Source organism: Pocillopora damicornis, chromosome 5, assembly GCF_964200805.1.
Source record: "Pocillopora damicornis chromosome 5, jaPocDami1.2, whole genome shotgun sequence".
Lineage (NCBI taxonomy): Eukaryota > Metazoa > Cnidaria > Anthozoa > Scleractinia > Pocilloporidae > Pocillopora > Pocillopora damicornis.
The window spans coordinates 8,663,119-8,678,118 of NC_142674.1; the positions used below are offsets into that span (position 1 = coordinate 8,663,119).

A 15,000-nucleotide genomic window follows, 5' to 3' on the forward strand; every position below is an offset into this window, starting at 1 on the left:
TAAAAGAATAAATTACAAGAATACAAAGATAGGTAAAATATAATCAGGTATGTGGTATTAATCCAGATTAAAGATATTAAATGAGAAAGAGTTAAAACTTTATATAGTAAAATGATATATAAATGAAAGATAAAATAACAGTCATATTTACGGAGAAGACTAATTGAACTAAAAATTCCTGTGAAGAATTCTTCACTTGTTAATCATGTTAGCTGTTTTTCGATCTTCTTTGTCTTCTGTTCTCCAATCTTTCAGTGACAGCATACTCTATAATTTCCAACTTCTGGTAACACAAAATATTTTAAAATATGAAAAGCTTAGTTTCAATATTGTATAATTCCTGGTAGTCAATAGGTAGTCAAGGACTACATGTGGCCACTGCTCTTACTTACTAAATAATTGAAATCATCAGGCAGAACTGGTCTTGCCTACTGAGTTATGTGCTAGTAGACTATTAGGTACTCTGTAGAATTATTCCGAGTACTAATTTCTCTTTAAAAATTGAAACTAAAGTAACTATTGATATATTTAAAAGCCTTCTGAGACACAACAATCCTGATTCTTCCAGGTGAGGAAAAATGGGGGAATGTTGTGAATTTCTTGAATTCATGGCAGCTTGTAGTAGAGAGCTATGGGTTTCAGTATTATATAAAAAGCTGTAATTTTTAATCAATGGGGTTGTAGTAGCAGAATGATGTTACAGAAAAAGGACATTGAACTTAAATTACAATGCATATTAGAAAGAGCATTAATGAAACAAACAGCTAAAATGTGTTTATTCCAGAATCAACCAAAGTTTCATAAATTTTGCTTATTTGAAGAATTGTATGCAGGGTCTCCTACAGAAACAAACAACAAAAAGATATCAACAAAATAAACAATGTTAATTCAAGCATGTTACAACTGCATCATAGATAGAAAAACGAAATACTGTGGTTTGAATAAACACAAGTGTGCGTGAAAAATTCAGGAAAATTTCCTGAAGAATAAAAGTATCTAAACAAGGTATCGGTACCTTACCTGCACCGGTATCGCAGAGGTCATGGGTTCAAATCCCGTACAGGCCTGAAATTTTTTTCAGGCCTTATTTTCACTACTGCCTAAGTAGTGCACATCACTGCGAGGATCACTTTCATTCATGTCTTTATCCGCAGTTCAAATATATGACTTTCATATATTCTTAACCGTATATTCATCACTTCACGGGTTTATTTAGAACCACTATCATGACCAGCTCTCAGTTGGCTTGTTAGCTCAGTTGGTAGAGCGCTGCACCGGTATCGCAGAGGTCATGGGTTCAAATCCCGTACAGGCCTGAAATTTTTTTTCAGGCCTTATTTTCACTACTGCCTAAGTAGTGCACATCACTGCGAGGATCACTTTCATTCATGACAAGGAAAACAGTCTAATCAACAAGAATCTTGGTTGATACTGCTTTCCTTTTTTGTTTTACAACTTTAATGGTCTTCAATATCTGTTAGGTAATTACAAAATAATTGTAGAAGTAAAAAAATAGAAATATGTATGCCTTTTGTTCATTTTTTACATTTTGCCAAAAGAAAGTAAAATGGTTTGATTGTGTAGAAAATCCAAAAACATTCCTGAACATTTTGTCTAAAACAAAAAAGGTCTCATCAGGAGGTGCTGTGTTCAAACTTTCATTAGAATGTCACTGAAACTGCATCTATTTGTGGGGATCAGTGGATTGGACATTTGTGTGTTCATCAACTATGTCATTTAAGTAACTTTAAGAAGATTTTCCTCCATAAGATCAGTTGACATGTGTGATACATCCTGGTCCAAAGTGCTGCCACAAGTGCAGGATATGGTTGTGAAGAACTCTTGGGTGACTATTTGAGGACAGTAATATCTTGCAACTTTTTCACCATTTTCAGTTTTGATAGTGATGTTTGCTTTTGTGGAGCAACTTGTCAGATTTCATCACCTCAAGGTTGCATTTTGTGTTTTATCTTGCAAATGCAAATGAAACTTCTCTACATCAGTTGCAATGATACCTCCAAGTAGGGCTGTTATGGTCTTCTCTTTAGGAATTTTGGATATCAACCACACTTGTGGATTTGTGGTAAAGAGCAACATCATCACAAGTGTCTATTTTGGTGGACTTGTTTGAATTGAGGTACTTCCTGTTCTAATAGTTGACCTTCAGTGCTTGAAAGTATAAGGAGGTGCCAATAATCACTTGGACAAAGTGTGAGGTTGATTGCATCAGTTTCATCTGTGACAATAAGTTGTAGCTGGTAAGAGTGTGTGCATGAGAGCATCAGACTGTCATGTTACATGCCATCTCACCAATTTCAAGGAAACTTTGCCAGTTTTAAGGGTCTACCCCAAAACTTGAAATGACAAACTGGTGTCTGTTTTTCTGTTATGTCTAGGGGGAGAAAGAGCACTTCCCTATGTGTTTCTAGCTTTTCACTTAAGAGAGTGTTTCAAAATAGGTAGAATGTATGAGGCTCTCACTGCAAGTCAAAAATTTGCCTCTCTAACCTCTGACAGGATTACAAGGTGAGAACAGCACCCCAAGGGAACGAATGATCTAGAGTTCAAGGTCCCTCCTTATCCTCTGCTTTGTTTAGTCAGTTTCAACTTCTAAAGATGGATCATTGGCATCAGCCTCTTTGTCCTCACTCATAATTACAGAGAGAGACCTCTGCAATAAATGAGTTCTAGTTAGGACAGATAGTTGGGTGAAGTATAGAGTGATCTGCTGCTCTGTATAAGTTTGTTACATTTTAATTATTATCTTATTGATTAAAGGCCTGTTTTTCATGGGTGCTGTTATTGAGTTACTTAATCAAAGTGAAAAATCTAAAATGATGGTAGGGTGTTATTTCTTTACCTACAGTATGCCTATGAGTATTGCAAGTATTGGAAAGCTTCAATTTAACAGAGCAACATTTTTGCACAGAACAATGACTTGTGAACTTAATATTTAGTGAGGATTTTTGCAAGGTTATCTAGTTGGGCTTCTTTAATTCTATATTCCAGATTCACTGACTTTTTGAGGCTTGTCGATCTTTCAAAGGTTTCTCTCACCGACTAGCTGTCCTTCTCTCTCAACAATTGTTATACTTCCTATGCTAAGATCACTTGCTGGAAGTAATTGTGGGAATTCGTCATCAGTCATACCAAACTCCATGATAGTCAAACTACAACTGTCGTGGATGTTGTTATATAGATTAACTGGCAAAAAGGGGGACTGTTATTCGAAAGTTATTCGAAGGAAGGTTATTCTGTTGCCAACACAATCCGTTTTCTCTTTCTTGAAAGATTCTCTCTGCGCATGTGCTCAGGAGAAAGTTCATTTTACGTAATTTCTAAGAATGACTCACCTCAGTGGTTCGAGCTCACGTGCCAACAGGGTGGCTATTTATTAGCCAATGTGTAGCCGTACCTTCCCCCTAAGGTGAAAGGGAAGGGAGGAAACGTTCACGAATCATTAATAGATAATTACTGAGGTTCGCAGCATTATTGGGTATATTATTTGGCGCTAGGCCGATATGGCCGGCCAACTAGCCAATCAAATAATAATAAATAATAATGATAAACTATATTTACGCGTTTCCTATTACTACCGATAAGCATGCATTTGGTTTTGTCCAAATTTAAAGTCTTTTTTTTTTTTTTTTCGTGTGTGTGTGTTCCTTTTAACAATAAAAATGCTTTCGGGAAATAAAAACGTATAGTAGTGATCAGCTCTACGCGCAATATATTTGAAGAACTTTCCGTCCATCGGACGCAAAATTCATTCTCTTTGGAAGTCGACGGGGTGAAATTTTCATTGAATTAATTCCTTGCCGTCCCGCGTTGACCAAAGTACAAGGGGAGAGACGCGCTAGTTCCCACACATTGCTTTCAGTTCGAGTCACGTCGTGTGTAAGATCTTCTTTCAATGGTTGATTCGGAATAAAACTACTTAACCTACTTCGCACAGGGCTTGTTCGAGTACTTCCCTTTCTTCGTGTAATACATATAACACCAAAGATTTGATTATTTTAGTATTCGATAAGAAAGAGCGAGATACACAGAAAAGTAACCTTAACTGAAATTGAAAAGATATACTACCAAGCAGAAGGCAAAGTCAAAACGTTCATACGTGTGCTCAGTTGTGTCCGTTGAGACCACGTCTACTGTATGGAAAAATGAGATGTAATGAGAATCATAGCCACCTGAGATAGCTTGAATTCACCTAGAGTCAATTTAAGCTCCGTTACCATCGGTCTCCAAGCGATGTCATGCAACGTTGCGTGGTATCAGTAAGCGTTGATGAGACACTCAATCCACCCTGCATTTAAGTCTTAAACAACCCTTTTTGTTGTGCACATATTTTCGAGATTATCACTATGAATGTGAACCATCCATTAAGTATCGATTAAATTTTTCGCACCGTGAAAGCTGGTGGTATTCGAATTTTGGTTAACTGTGTTGCGGCTTGTGATAATATCATTTATTGTCACGTATTCACCTTTTTTTTTTTGTATCTGACAGGATAAATCCAGAAAGAGATAGGAAGTTCAAAGTTGAGGTATACCTGAGATGTCATATTAGAAAGTTTTAGCCAGCGAAAATTATAATATTTATTATCAACTAAAATAGTAATAGGAGGTAGTCTAGAATAACATCACAATCCAGCCAGGGCCATAGTGTAGAAGTAGCCTGCTTCCTTGATGAAGACAATTGAATTACATAGGCTGTAAGTTAGGTGAAAGGTGTCCAGCAAGTATACCCACCGGTGGCCTGATCGACAAATTTTCGCTTGATACGCAACGCCATTCAAAGATTGAAAACAAGATATAGTAGATTTTGTTTATTGTTAATTTAATTCAGAATTGGAGGTAAATGATGTGAGGAAAGAAACAAAAGAAAGCAAACAAACAAAAACAATGAAAAAATCTAAATGCTTGGTTTGATGCTACAATCTTTTCAGCTGCAAGTAGTGGTTCTGCAATTAAAAAAAAGTAGTTACAGTCATTATGCTTAAAATGTAGTTTTACTTTTTCCATGTATCTTTCTTTTTGAGTTAATAAAATTTTAATGCCCCCTGTAGTCATTCGCTGAGGTTTTGATTGAGGACAGAGCTGATGAGTCCACATTTACTACAACTGCTAATAGTGCTAATTTGAATTGACCTCTAATTCAGCTCACTTAAACCACCAGAAATAATAAAAAAAAAACCTTATAGTGATCCAGCCTCCTGAAGATTTGACAAATAGACGTCAGGATACTATTATGTTGCCGTGAGAGGGATTTTCTTCCCCCCACTCCCCTCCCGGAATAGCTCTTATCGGAGTTGAGCACGCCACCCAAACAATCCAGCGGTATTCTTGTGATTAAACATCAAAGCGAGGCTATCGGGTCAACATCGATCAGATCAAATCTTCCACAAGCGGCCTTTTTTTCCGCTGAGGAGAAACAGCAGTTGATAAGTGGTAATTTCCCACGGCATATTACTAAAGAAAGACTCAAAGAATGGTTGTCATTCCGCAAAGGGACGGCTAAAGATGGTAGTGCATGGTCTGAAGCAACGAAGGCTAAGTTATCTCAAAGGTACACAGATTGCAATGTTTTTTGTCCCTTATAATCATTGCCATTGCTTGAAGGGAATATCGAAGCATAAGTTCTATATCGATTTGTTTTACCTGCCGCAGGGTCATCAGTTATATAAAAAATGGTTGGGAGAATAATTTTACGGAGAAGTGGCAACACTTGGCGGCAAATAAACCACTGGAGCAAACAGCGACCGTCAATTGTGATTTCCCTGGATCTGCACAATGGGTTTCGCTGGTTGACGCGAAGGACGATGTCCTTTCATTTAATATTCAGAATATAGTGTCCTTTCCTTGGGGCCTCTCCAGATGGGAAGGTAGATGGGGGACTAGTGGAGATGGAAAGAATCTTCACAGATAGCCTATCTCTAAAGGAGGCAGTGTGTAAACGTCGTATATGTAGAGACACTTGTCATGGGTTGGTGATTAACAGGAATCATAAGTTCTATTACCAAGTCCAGCAGCTGATGCTCTGCACCAAATCATCCTTGACTGTCTGGTACTCTCTGACACTGTTAATTTAATTATTTTACATGTGAGGAAGGATACGAAATTCCTCTCTGACATAGTCCCAAAACTGGAAAAGTTTTATGACAACCACATCTCTTTGGAACTAGCATACCCAAGAGTTTATTATGGACTTACTAGATTGAGTAAACTAATTAACTGAAATGACTGCAATCACAATTTTATACTTTATTTCTTCTTTAGAAATACTGTAAATATACACAAATGACAATATTTCAGTTGTTGGCATGTGCTTATTTCTCCCTAATTAGAGAATGCGAAGGGTAGTTATGTAGAACATAATATAAAAAGGAACATTTTGAGCCACAACACATGTTGAGTTTTGTAGTATTTTTGTAACAAATTCACTTGAACATTGCATGACTATACAGTCTGTTTTTATTTTCTAATAAATAACATGAGGGCAAATTTGTAAGAAAGATATTTGTTATTGCTAACCATCTACTAGTGGTGGCAGGAAGTTTGATAGCATTGCACAGACAAAAAATATCATATCAATTATACCACTCCTGCACAGTGTTATTGGAACAAAGTCTAACATGTGGTAGTTTTTTATTCTTTCCATGGCTCTTTCAACATGGATTCTTAGCGATGCAATCCTTCTTGTTTCCAGTAATTCACCTTCATTGAATTGGCCTGATTCATTCATTTATGGAGGAACATTTACTTTTAGCCCTTTACATGAAAGCATCTCTTGAATATTGAAACCTCTATCAGCCATGATAACATCACCATACTGTAGTTTTTCTATAAGGCCTGACTTCTGTGTTAGTTCCTTGTCAGAAATGCTGCCACCATACAGGGTTGAAACAAATGAAATCCCCCTTTTTGGTACAATACCAACCAAGAGTTTCAGGGTGTTGCTATTTTCGCATGAAGAAAATGTTACTTGTTGAGCCTCTGGGTTGTTTGGCTTTTCAATGTATATCTCTGTAGCATCAATTATTAGAGTAGTTGTTGAATACTTTTTGCAAAAACATTCAGGCAGGTGTAATTTAACAATCTCTTTGGAAGGAAATACATCAAGTTCTTTGAATCTGAAATAAATAAACTTGATCCAGGTATTGATAATTTGGGAAACCACACTCTGGGAAACTCCAAATCTGAGTGATAAGTCTTCTTCAAGCAACCACACTTTCAAACGACAAAGTACCAGAAAAAAATCATTTTCGATATTCAAAGCCCTACTTGGCCCAGGTTTATATTTGTGCTTGATTTCTCTTAAATTTTCCGTGTTTTGGTAGTCCAAGTGATCAGCTGTCTCTCTCCCCAGAAAGTCAAGAACCATTGAAAACACTTCATAGTTTTCAAATCCAGTGTAAAATCTTAGTAATTTATCATTTTCCTTTACAGTTTCGATGCTGAAGGCTTTCTTCTCGATTAATAATTCCAGCTCCTTTCTGGCACTTCTTTCTTCTTCAAGTTGATTCTCCAGCTCTTGTATTTTTTTGTTCAGTTTGCGCTCCTTAGTTAGCCATTTCTCAAGTAAACATGAGATTTCCTCATTCTTTAACTGAAGTTGATGTTCCCAGTTTTCATATACAATTTGAAATAAACCTTCACTTTCGAGATGTTCAGTTTCCATACCATCTGAAACAGATTTAAAATCGGTGTTTTCAATGTTTATCGGTTCGGGGGCTGAATGCTGCTGCGATTTCTCTATTTTTTTTTTCTTTGTGTTCAAAGTTGCTCGATGAGCGGGCTCTTTCCTCTTTGGTTTTTCAACAGTAAATATAAACTTTGTCGGTACGGAATCTGGCTTCAAGCAAATTCTTTGTCCTCCCATTGGTTTTATGAAGCAATTAGCTTCAAAATGCTGACTACAGACATAAGAGTTTGTGTTTACCGGAGTGTTATCTCGACGCAGTTTCACGAGCCATTGTGCCAGCAAATTCTTGTTTGAAAGCGGCAGCGAATGCCATGATAAGTCCTTGCATTCCGCTTTGGAACTTCGGTTTTGACACCCAAAAGCTATGCAATGCTTCACCATGGATAAAGAAACTAAAAACTCGAGAAAATATTATGTAAATACCAAGCTACTACTAATTTCCCTCTCTGCTTCCTTGTACTTTAGAGCGAGCTAGACCCGATAGCCTCGTTTTGGCGTAAGCTCATCCGGAGACCGCTGATTTCGCGTGCTCAACTCCAATAAAAGCTATTAACATGACATAGGTCGGAAAAGAGCATCATGTCATCACTCTCTATTGCCCACAATTTTCTTCCGATGTATTCTATAAAATATGGCTACAAATCCATTAATTTAGTAATGCTTACCTATTTTTTCGTCCTCTTTGTCTTGGCTCGCCCTTCTCCCGCTTTTCCACTCGCCCTTCCACTCGCTTTTCCATCTGCTTTTCTTTTTCTGCTTACAGTGATCTGTTTGGAAATTAGCAGAGGGTAATGATTATAACCTGGTAATGTTCACATCATTTTTAAGAAAAACATTCGTTATTATCAAAGCCACGATTCTGTTATCTGCATTTCAGATGTATAATATGTGTCCGTTAGAGTCAAGACCAATATGGCACAGGTTACTATATAGATTAATTCGATATTTAAATTTGCGTTAACTTGTTATTTCATAGTATCTTTGTGCGGCCTTTGCTGGCTAAAATCCGGCAACATACTGTTGCACATAAGAGGTACCCTGGGTGTTTATTCTTTGTTATCGTCTAGCGGTTATAGTTACCTCGACTTCTCTTTCCTCTCTCGATACGAGTCTACTCAACTCCACAGAAGAAGTAGACTGCGCTGTGGCAACTTGGCAAATAGTATTTTCCAGGGCATCCAAGTCCCATTTTTTAGTCCTGTCTGGCTGCTGATGGCGATTCCTCTGTTTGGTTATGAATTCTCTCCATACCATTTCTGAGTCTTTCAATTTCATGGCGTATTTTGGGAGGTCCATTTCAAGCTTGTCAAGGGACATGCCACCGTGAGTGTTCGGTTTGACAAGCTTGGGAACTCCTCTTGGTATGGTCGAGATGAGACTTATTCCGCCATCAGGCAGCCAGACAGGTGAGGTGGACCACTTCTTATAGAACAGCTTGGAGTTGCCGTTGTTGTTTTGAATTTTAAAAACGTGTTGGTGGACGTGGCCTGATATGTTGTTAATGGAGTTCTCCATCCACGCTTTGATCTCGAACAAAGATGATAATTCCTCCACTAACACAGGAGGGGTGTACGATACTTTAATCTGTTCCTTCAGTGCCTCTAAAGTATGGGCGTCGTTCTTGGCAAGTCTTGCTACACATGAAAACATCTGATCGATGTTTTCATGTGTATGACCCACCACCAAGAAAGATATTTTGATCTATCAAAAAGTAAAACATGTGATTTAGGTTGTTAACCCCAGTTCTGAATGAATCATAGTCAAATTTCCTTACATAGTTACATGTTGTTGTCATTTCAATTACTGAGAGTAATATCGCCTGCATAAAATGAAACAAAATAGTAGGCCAACCAAAGTTAAAGAGACCAACGGTCAGTAAACCAGGACTTAAAGTGGTAACGAACGTCCTGACAAAAAGAGGAATATTTAATCCTCGTTGAACTTATTTTCAAAGTTTGTATTGAATTAAAAATGATATTAGGCTGGGACTCATCTCTAGCTACGGCTGAAATTATTTATTGAGAGATAAAACAATTTTGCCTGATTTGAAAATTCACCTTCTCAAAAATTTTCCCCTCTACCAATAAACTCAGAAACCTTAAGACAACGATTTTTGTGCTCCCTCCAATAGTTGTCCATCTGGAGGTAGGGACAGGGGGAAGAGTAACGAAAAAATGAATTGAAAAATGATCAACAAGGAGGTATTGGGCGAAACACTGCAACACATTCTATTTGGAACTATAATAGTTTTTAGCTTTTCTCTAATGTTTTTGTAATGTATTGTAATTTTGTCAATTCATCATCCAATTTGCAGTGACCCTGTTCAGTAATATATTGCTGATAACGTCCAAATGCAGTAAAAAGTCAATGTGGCGCACACGGTGCAGCTGAGAGTGTTATGTCTTTACCACATGGTGACGTCCTCTGTGATTCATTGCGAAAGAGATGCACGGCAAAATGGAATCTCTTTCTTTTACGTAGTAAGGGGCAAAAACAATATGCACACTAATGTTAGGCTCTGGGTAAAGGCAACTTGTGGTCCATTGGCTAAAACTTACCAATCTTTTAATGTGCAACAAAGTCTCCAGCATGACGTTGATGGTCAAATTAGAATCATGGGGGTACTGGCTTAAATCAAGAAACGCATGGGCTTCTTGTTTCCGGTTGACAAGAACACCTGTGAGATGCGTTTTTAATTTCCATTTACCTTCGTCTACCTGATGAGAATGTGTAACAATGAAATGCAATTATGTCGAAACATCTAATGATGAATTGATGTTCACACCTTGTAGCGTCAGCCAAATCCTTATGCAAGTACATGCTAGTACGGTGAGAGTTGTGTCAATGTGATCCAGTGCAACGTTGATGTTTGTGCGGAACAACCCGACATCTATGTTTTCTCAATGTCAACTTTTTTCACAATGAAGACCCTATAACTGAAGCGTTTAAAATTCGGAAACATTCCAATATTATATTCAATACATGTACAAGTTGGATTGATTTTACCTTTGTACTTGTATTAAAATGTGGCAAGTTGTGTTTTGCTTGGTCCATGCCATCAATGATAAGGGACCAGTACTTGTTTGGGTTCACTCTTGCTTTAATGTTATGTTTGTAGTACTTGTTCCTTTCTGTCCTTGAGAAATATGAAAATGATTGGATATAGATGCACCATTCATATTTAATTGTTGAGATTTTAATTCACAGGGCATGGTGTGGCTTGGTCTGTTGGTGTTGTAGTTAATGTTAAAGAGTTTTTGTTTTATTCCCAAGCATACTAAGGGAAGTACTCGAACAAGCCCTGTGTGAAGTAGGTTAAGTACAATTTTATCCCAAATCAACCACTGAAAGAAGATCAGGGAATCGTGAAGAATTACGACACCTTCTGTCGAGATTAATTGTGACAACCATTTTGTTTTTATGTCTTCTAAAAGCAACTTACAGCTAGTTTAATTACTGCGTCTTTCATGGGAATTATTCTTAATAGTTGTTTGCATTATGCTTTATACCAAAGCTGGGTCTGAAATATATGAAGCGATGAATGATTTTCCTCTTTTTCGCTTAATGCTGATACTTTAATCCACCTGATACAAAGCGAAAATTAGTGTCGCTCTGTAATCCGACTGTTGACGATGCTGAAAAATATAACAATTATCGTTACGTTGTGTTTTCAGCTCTCGATCTTTGAAGGGTTGAATAGTTGCACGATTTACAACCTTCCCATTCATGTGATTTAGTACAATATTTGGTCTTTGAATAGTTTTGTTTACTTTTCTGTGATTGGTCATGTTTTGACAACAAGCTTTGTGATTGGTCACCATGGATGCTCTCTGTGTCAGGAGTGTGTTCAATCAGTAAGAACTAAAGGGTCATAAAGAAAAATTAAAAAATGTTTGGTCATAAAAAAATACAGAAATGATGTTTGGGATACATTAGTTGAGGGATTACTGGTTCTTGTTGTGGCCATAATCTGTTAGTGGGTTCGACTGATGAAGATCGAAAGAAGGAGCATTGCAGATTTAATTCACAAGATAACCATTGAAATCTACATGTGGTCATGACTACTTCATGAGAGACCATATAATATATTGACAACTATATAATAATATAGGAAAAATCTAACTTTGGACCTTTAAACAAAAAATAATTTTGAAAAAGAGATATTTAACAGAAAGAAACATCCCTTTCAATTCTTATAAGATTAATTTGTTTGAGAAAAAATAGGAAAATGTTTGGAAAGTGATTTTTTAAATAGCTTAGGGTTTAGTATCTTAAATTTAATATCTTAAATTTTACAGTGTTGTATGTGCTTCAAAAAACTCCTTGACTGAAAAACCTGAAAAGAATTAAAACTGGTAGTAATCAGAGATTATGGGGTGTGTTTGATTGGACAGGGACAGTGTTGGGGATTGGGTGTGAAAGGGTCTTCCAACTTTTTCATAATGAAAAGAAACATGCAAGAAAATACAGAAGGAAAGGGGAAATCATTTGTAACACAATTTATTCCTGAAGTTGTAAAATGACATTTTGTTAAATTCCAGAAATAGCATAATAGATCAGTGTTGTAATTAATTGAAGGTTAAGGGAAATTTGTTGCGAAACAGCAGTATATTGGTATCCTAAGCTATAACAGTAAAATGGCAATGGTGTAGTGGTATCTCAAACTGTAACTGTAATTGTAGTTACAACTTAACTATGATAGGTAAAAATGGCTCAAAATAGTCTGGATTTTAGCATAGTAATTTACATAATTATACAGAAGTTTAATATACTTGGGTAATAACTGATTGTAGGTCAAGGCAAAATTTTTAATGAAACAAAAACAAAGTTATGGTTAACATATAATGGGAAAATACGACTATTATATCATTTCATGGCTTAACAAATAATGTTAAGTATAGTTATGCTGGATAACTAAGATGGAATAAGTTGATTGTCTTTGTTTGGAACAACTTTTTTCCTGCATGATATGCAGCCAACTGAGTTGTTTACTTGAAGTAATCTTATTCTCTTTCCATTAATTGTTTGTGGTTGTCCTATAATGGGAAAAATGCAACTATCATATCATCTCATGGCTAAAGAATGTCAAGTATAGTTATGCTAATTAATTGATTGCTTGTGCTTTGTTTGAATGGAAATCATAAGTTATGTTGATGGCTGGGTTTGCTTTCAATATTTCAAGTGTCATGTCTGTTTTACTGACACTTTTCAAGTTCAAATCCAACTTCATGTGAGTTATAAGTTCTTGAATTTGTTGATGGTAAAGAGTTAGTCTGCGCTGTTCAACTCAATTGGCTGCATTTCATGGAGGGAAAAAGTTGTTCCAAATAAAGACAGCAAAGACCTTGGATAATGCGAAGATTGTAAACCAGCTCAAGTGATTTCATCTTGGGGAACACAGTGGTATATGCACATACTGGTACAATCCTCTACAAACCCCAGTGTTTATTTCAAGGAATCCTATTATCTTCCCATTAATTGTTGATGTTACCATGCTTGCCAACTCTCTGTTTACATCTATTAATGGCTGAGTAAATGGTGCAGTTTTTTTGGCGTAAAAGGACACATCTTTGGCGGTATTCAAGTGTCTTTCGTTTTTATTTTTAGATAGTTTCACCTTAAGGTTTCAAAAAATGTAAGTTGAATTTAGGGTGAGGGTGTCGACATAGGATTCCCAGAGAATGACTTTAATGGAGCTTGTAGGGTCTCTTATTAAACCTTCTTGCTTCTTTAATGTTCGTTGATATTGCATATTGACTACTTTTGTTGCTGCAATGTTCACCACCTGTGCTTTGATGCTAATGAGGTTCCCAGAGGCAACATTATTCAGTGTGGAAATGCTGCTTACCAGCCCACTGGGTATCATATCCTCAGAGTAGTTAAATCCTGCAGATTGTTCATTGGAATTATCTTGCTCTAGTGACTCAATATTATGTCATCACTTGTGGAGGTTGTAAAATTTAAAATTTTAACTGTACATTTTGTTTTCTCAAATGTTATTTTATCTCAGGTTGTTTCTGTTTTGAGAAACAAAGAGCACAGCAATAACCCTCTTTACATCGCAGTGTGCACATACATACATACATACATACATACATAAACTTTATTTAAGTGTCTCTGTATTTAGCATTAAAACTAGTTGGGGACACTCTACTTTAATATGTATATAAAAGAGTAATAATAAGCTATATACATTAAGATATAAAATTTATATATATAAACTATAAAATATGTATTAAAATATTAAGTAATCTATTTTTAAATATATTGGAAATGGGATATTTTAAAGAAAAATTAATATAATAAGAATGCAGACTTTGGTTGAGATTGAGATGCTTTGCTATTACAACTGTTATCTTAAATATTAAAAATATTTATTTTACGAATAGCTTTTTAAATGCTGCAAGGCTCGTCTTGCTCTTGAGTTCATTTTCTATTTCTCCCCACAAATAGGGTCCTAAAGTCTTAAACTGTGCTTTCTGTATTTTATTAAATTGAAACTAGGAATAGCAAAATTGCTTTTATATAAATTTTATAGTTTAGATTGCTTTAAGACAATGCTACATACCTGCTGTGGTGCTATATGATTCTAAACCTTATGCATAAGAATTAATTCCCATTTCCCAACTTTTGTTGGGAAACTGCACCGAAACACCCTCTTCTCTGCCAACATCAGTAAAGGTGCTCAGTCACTCTTTTCTGCGACTGTAAATCTTGTCTGGGTCTGGGTCAGCAATGTAATGTTTCTATCTTTGCCAGTTATGACATACTCATACACTCATTTCACAAGGTGCCCTTTCATCTTCAGACCTTTTTCCCAAATCACCATAGCACTCCATCCACAATCATAGTTCTGCATTTTTCAGCTCTTCAGGCTTTCATCTAAGCAGAGTAGCACCTGGAATATCATCTTCCGTGAAAAAAATCACATTTGGAGAATCATGGCATTAGCTGCTCAAAGAGGATGCCATATTTATACAGTTAAATTTTGAGGCCTTTGTGACCTTGTTTTCGTGTTGTTCTCACCAGGTCTTGCGGTATGTCCACCTTTATGAAAACTGTGTATAAACTTAAGCCTATTGCATTATAATTTAGTGTCAACAACTGGGTTGAAAACGTAAATTAGCCATCGTAAAGGGTAAAAAAGCTGATGTTTCGAGCGTTAGCCCTTCGTCAGCTTTTTTACCCTTTACGTTTACGTAATTTACGTTTTCAACCCAGTTGTTAACACTAAATTACCTGCTATACTCTCCCACCGACGTAGCACCACAGTTTCTTTAGAAACTTACCCCTTTA

At 36.4% G+C, this 15,000-nt stretch overlaps 2 protein-coding genes across 2 annotated transcripts; one reads left to right on the forward strand and one right to left on the reverse strand.

Annotated features, from left to right (window-relative positions):
- Positions 1 to 4,251: 4,251 nt before the first annotated feature.
- LOC149045016 (uncharacterized) lies at positions 4,252 to 7,155 on the forward strand. Its single transcript, XM_089207906.1, has 4 exons — positions 4,252 to 4,277; positions 4,510 to 4,546; positions 5,300 to 5,568; positions 5,670 to 7,155. Exons 1-4 carry the CDS (start codon positions 4,252 to 4,254, stop codon positions 5,926 to 5,928), a joined length of 591 nt encoding a protein of 196 aa, XP_089064032.1. The 3' UTR covers positions 5,929 to 7,155.
- Positions 6,745 to 8,184, reverse strand: LOC149045017 (uncharacterized). Its single transcript, XM_089207573.1, has one exon. It carries the CDS (start codon positions 8,083 to 8,085, stop codon positions 6,745 to 6,747), a length of 1,341 nt encoding a protein of 446 aa, XP_089063699.1. The 5' UTR covers positions 8,086 to 8,184.
- Positions 8,185 to 15,000: the final 6,816 nt, after the last annotated feature.

What these genes read in the sequence shown, in the direction of transcription:
- LOC149045016 (XM_089207906.1), top strand. Translation starts at nt 4,252, where the DNA reads ATGTCATGCAACGTTGCGTGGTATCA. An exon ending in TGCAACGTTGCGTGGTATCA is followed by an intron (nt 4,278 to 4,509) that starts GTAAGCGTTGAT and finishes TGTATCTGACAG; the next exon opens with GATAAATCCAGAAAGAGATA. An exon ending in AAGGCTAAGTTATCTCAAAG is followed by an intron (nt 5,569 to 5,669) that starts GTACACAGATTG and finishes TACCTGCCGCAG; the next exon opens with GGTCATCAGTTATATAAAAA.
- LOC149045017 (XM_089207573.1), bottom strand. Translation starts at nt 8,085, where the DNA reads ATGGTGAAGCATTGCATAGCTTTTGGGTGTCAAAACCGAAGTTCCAAA.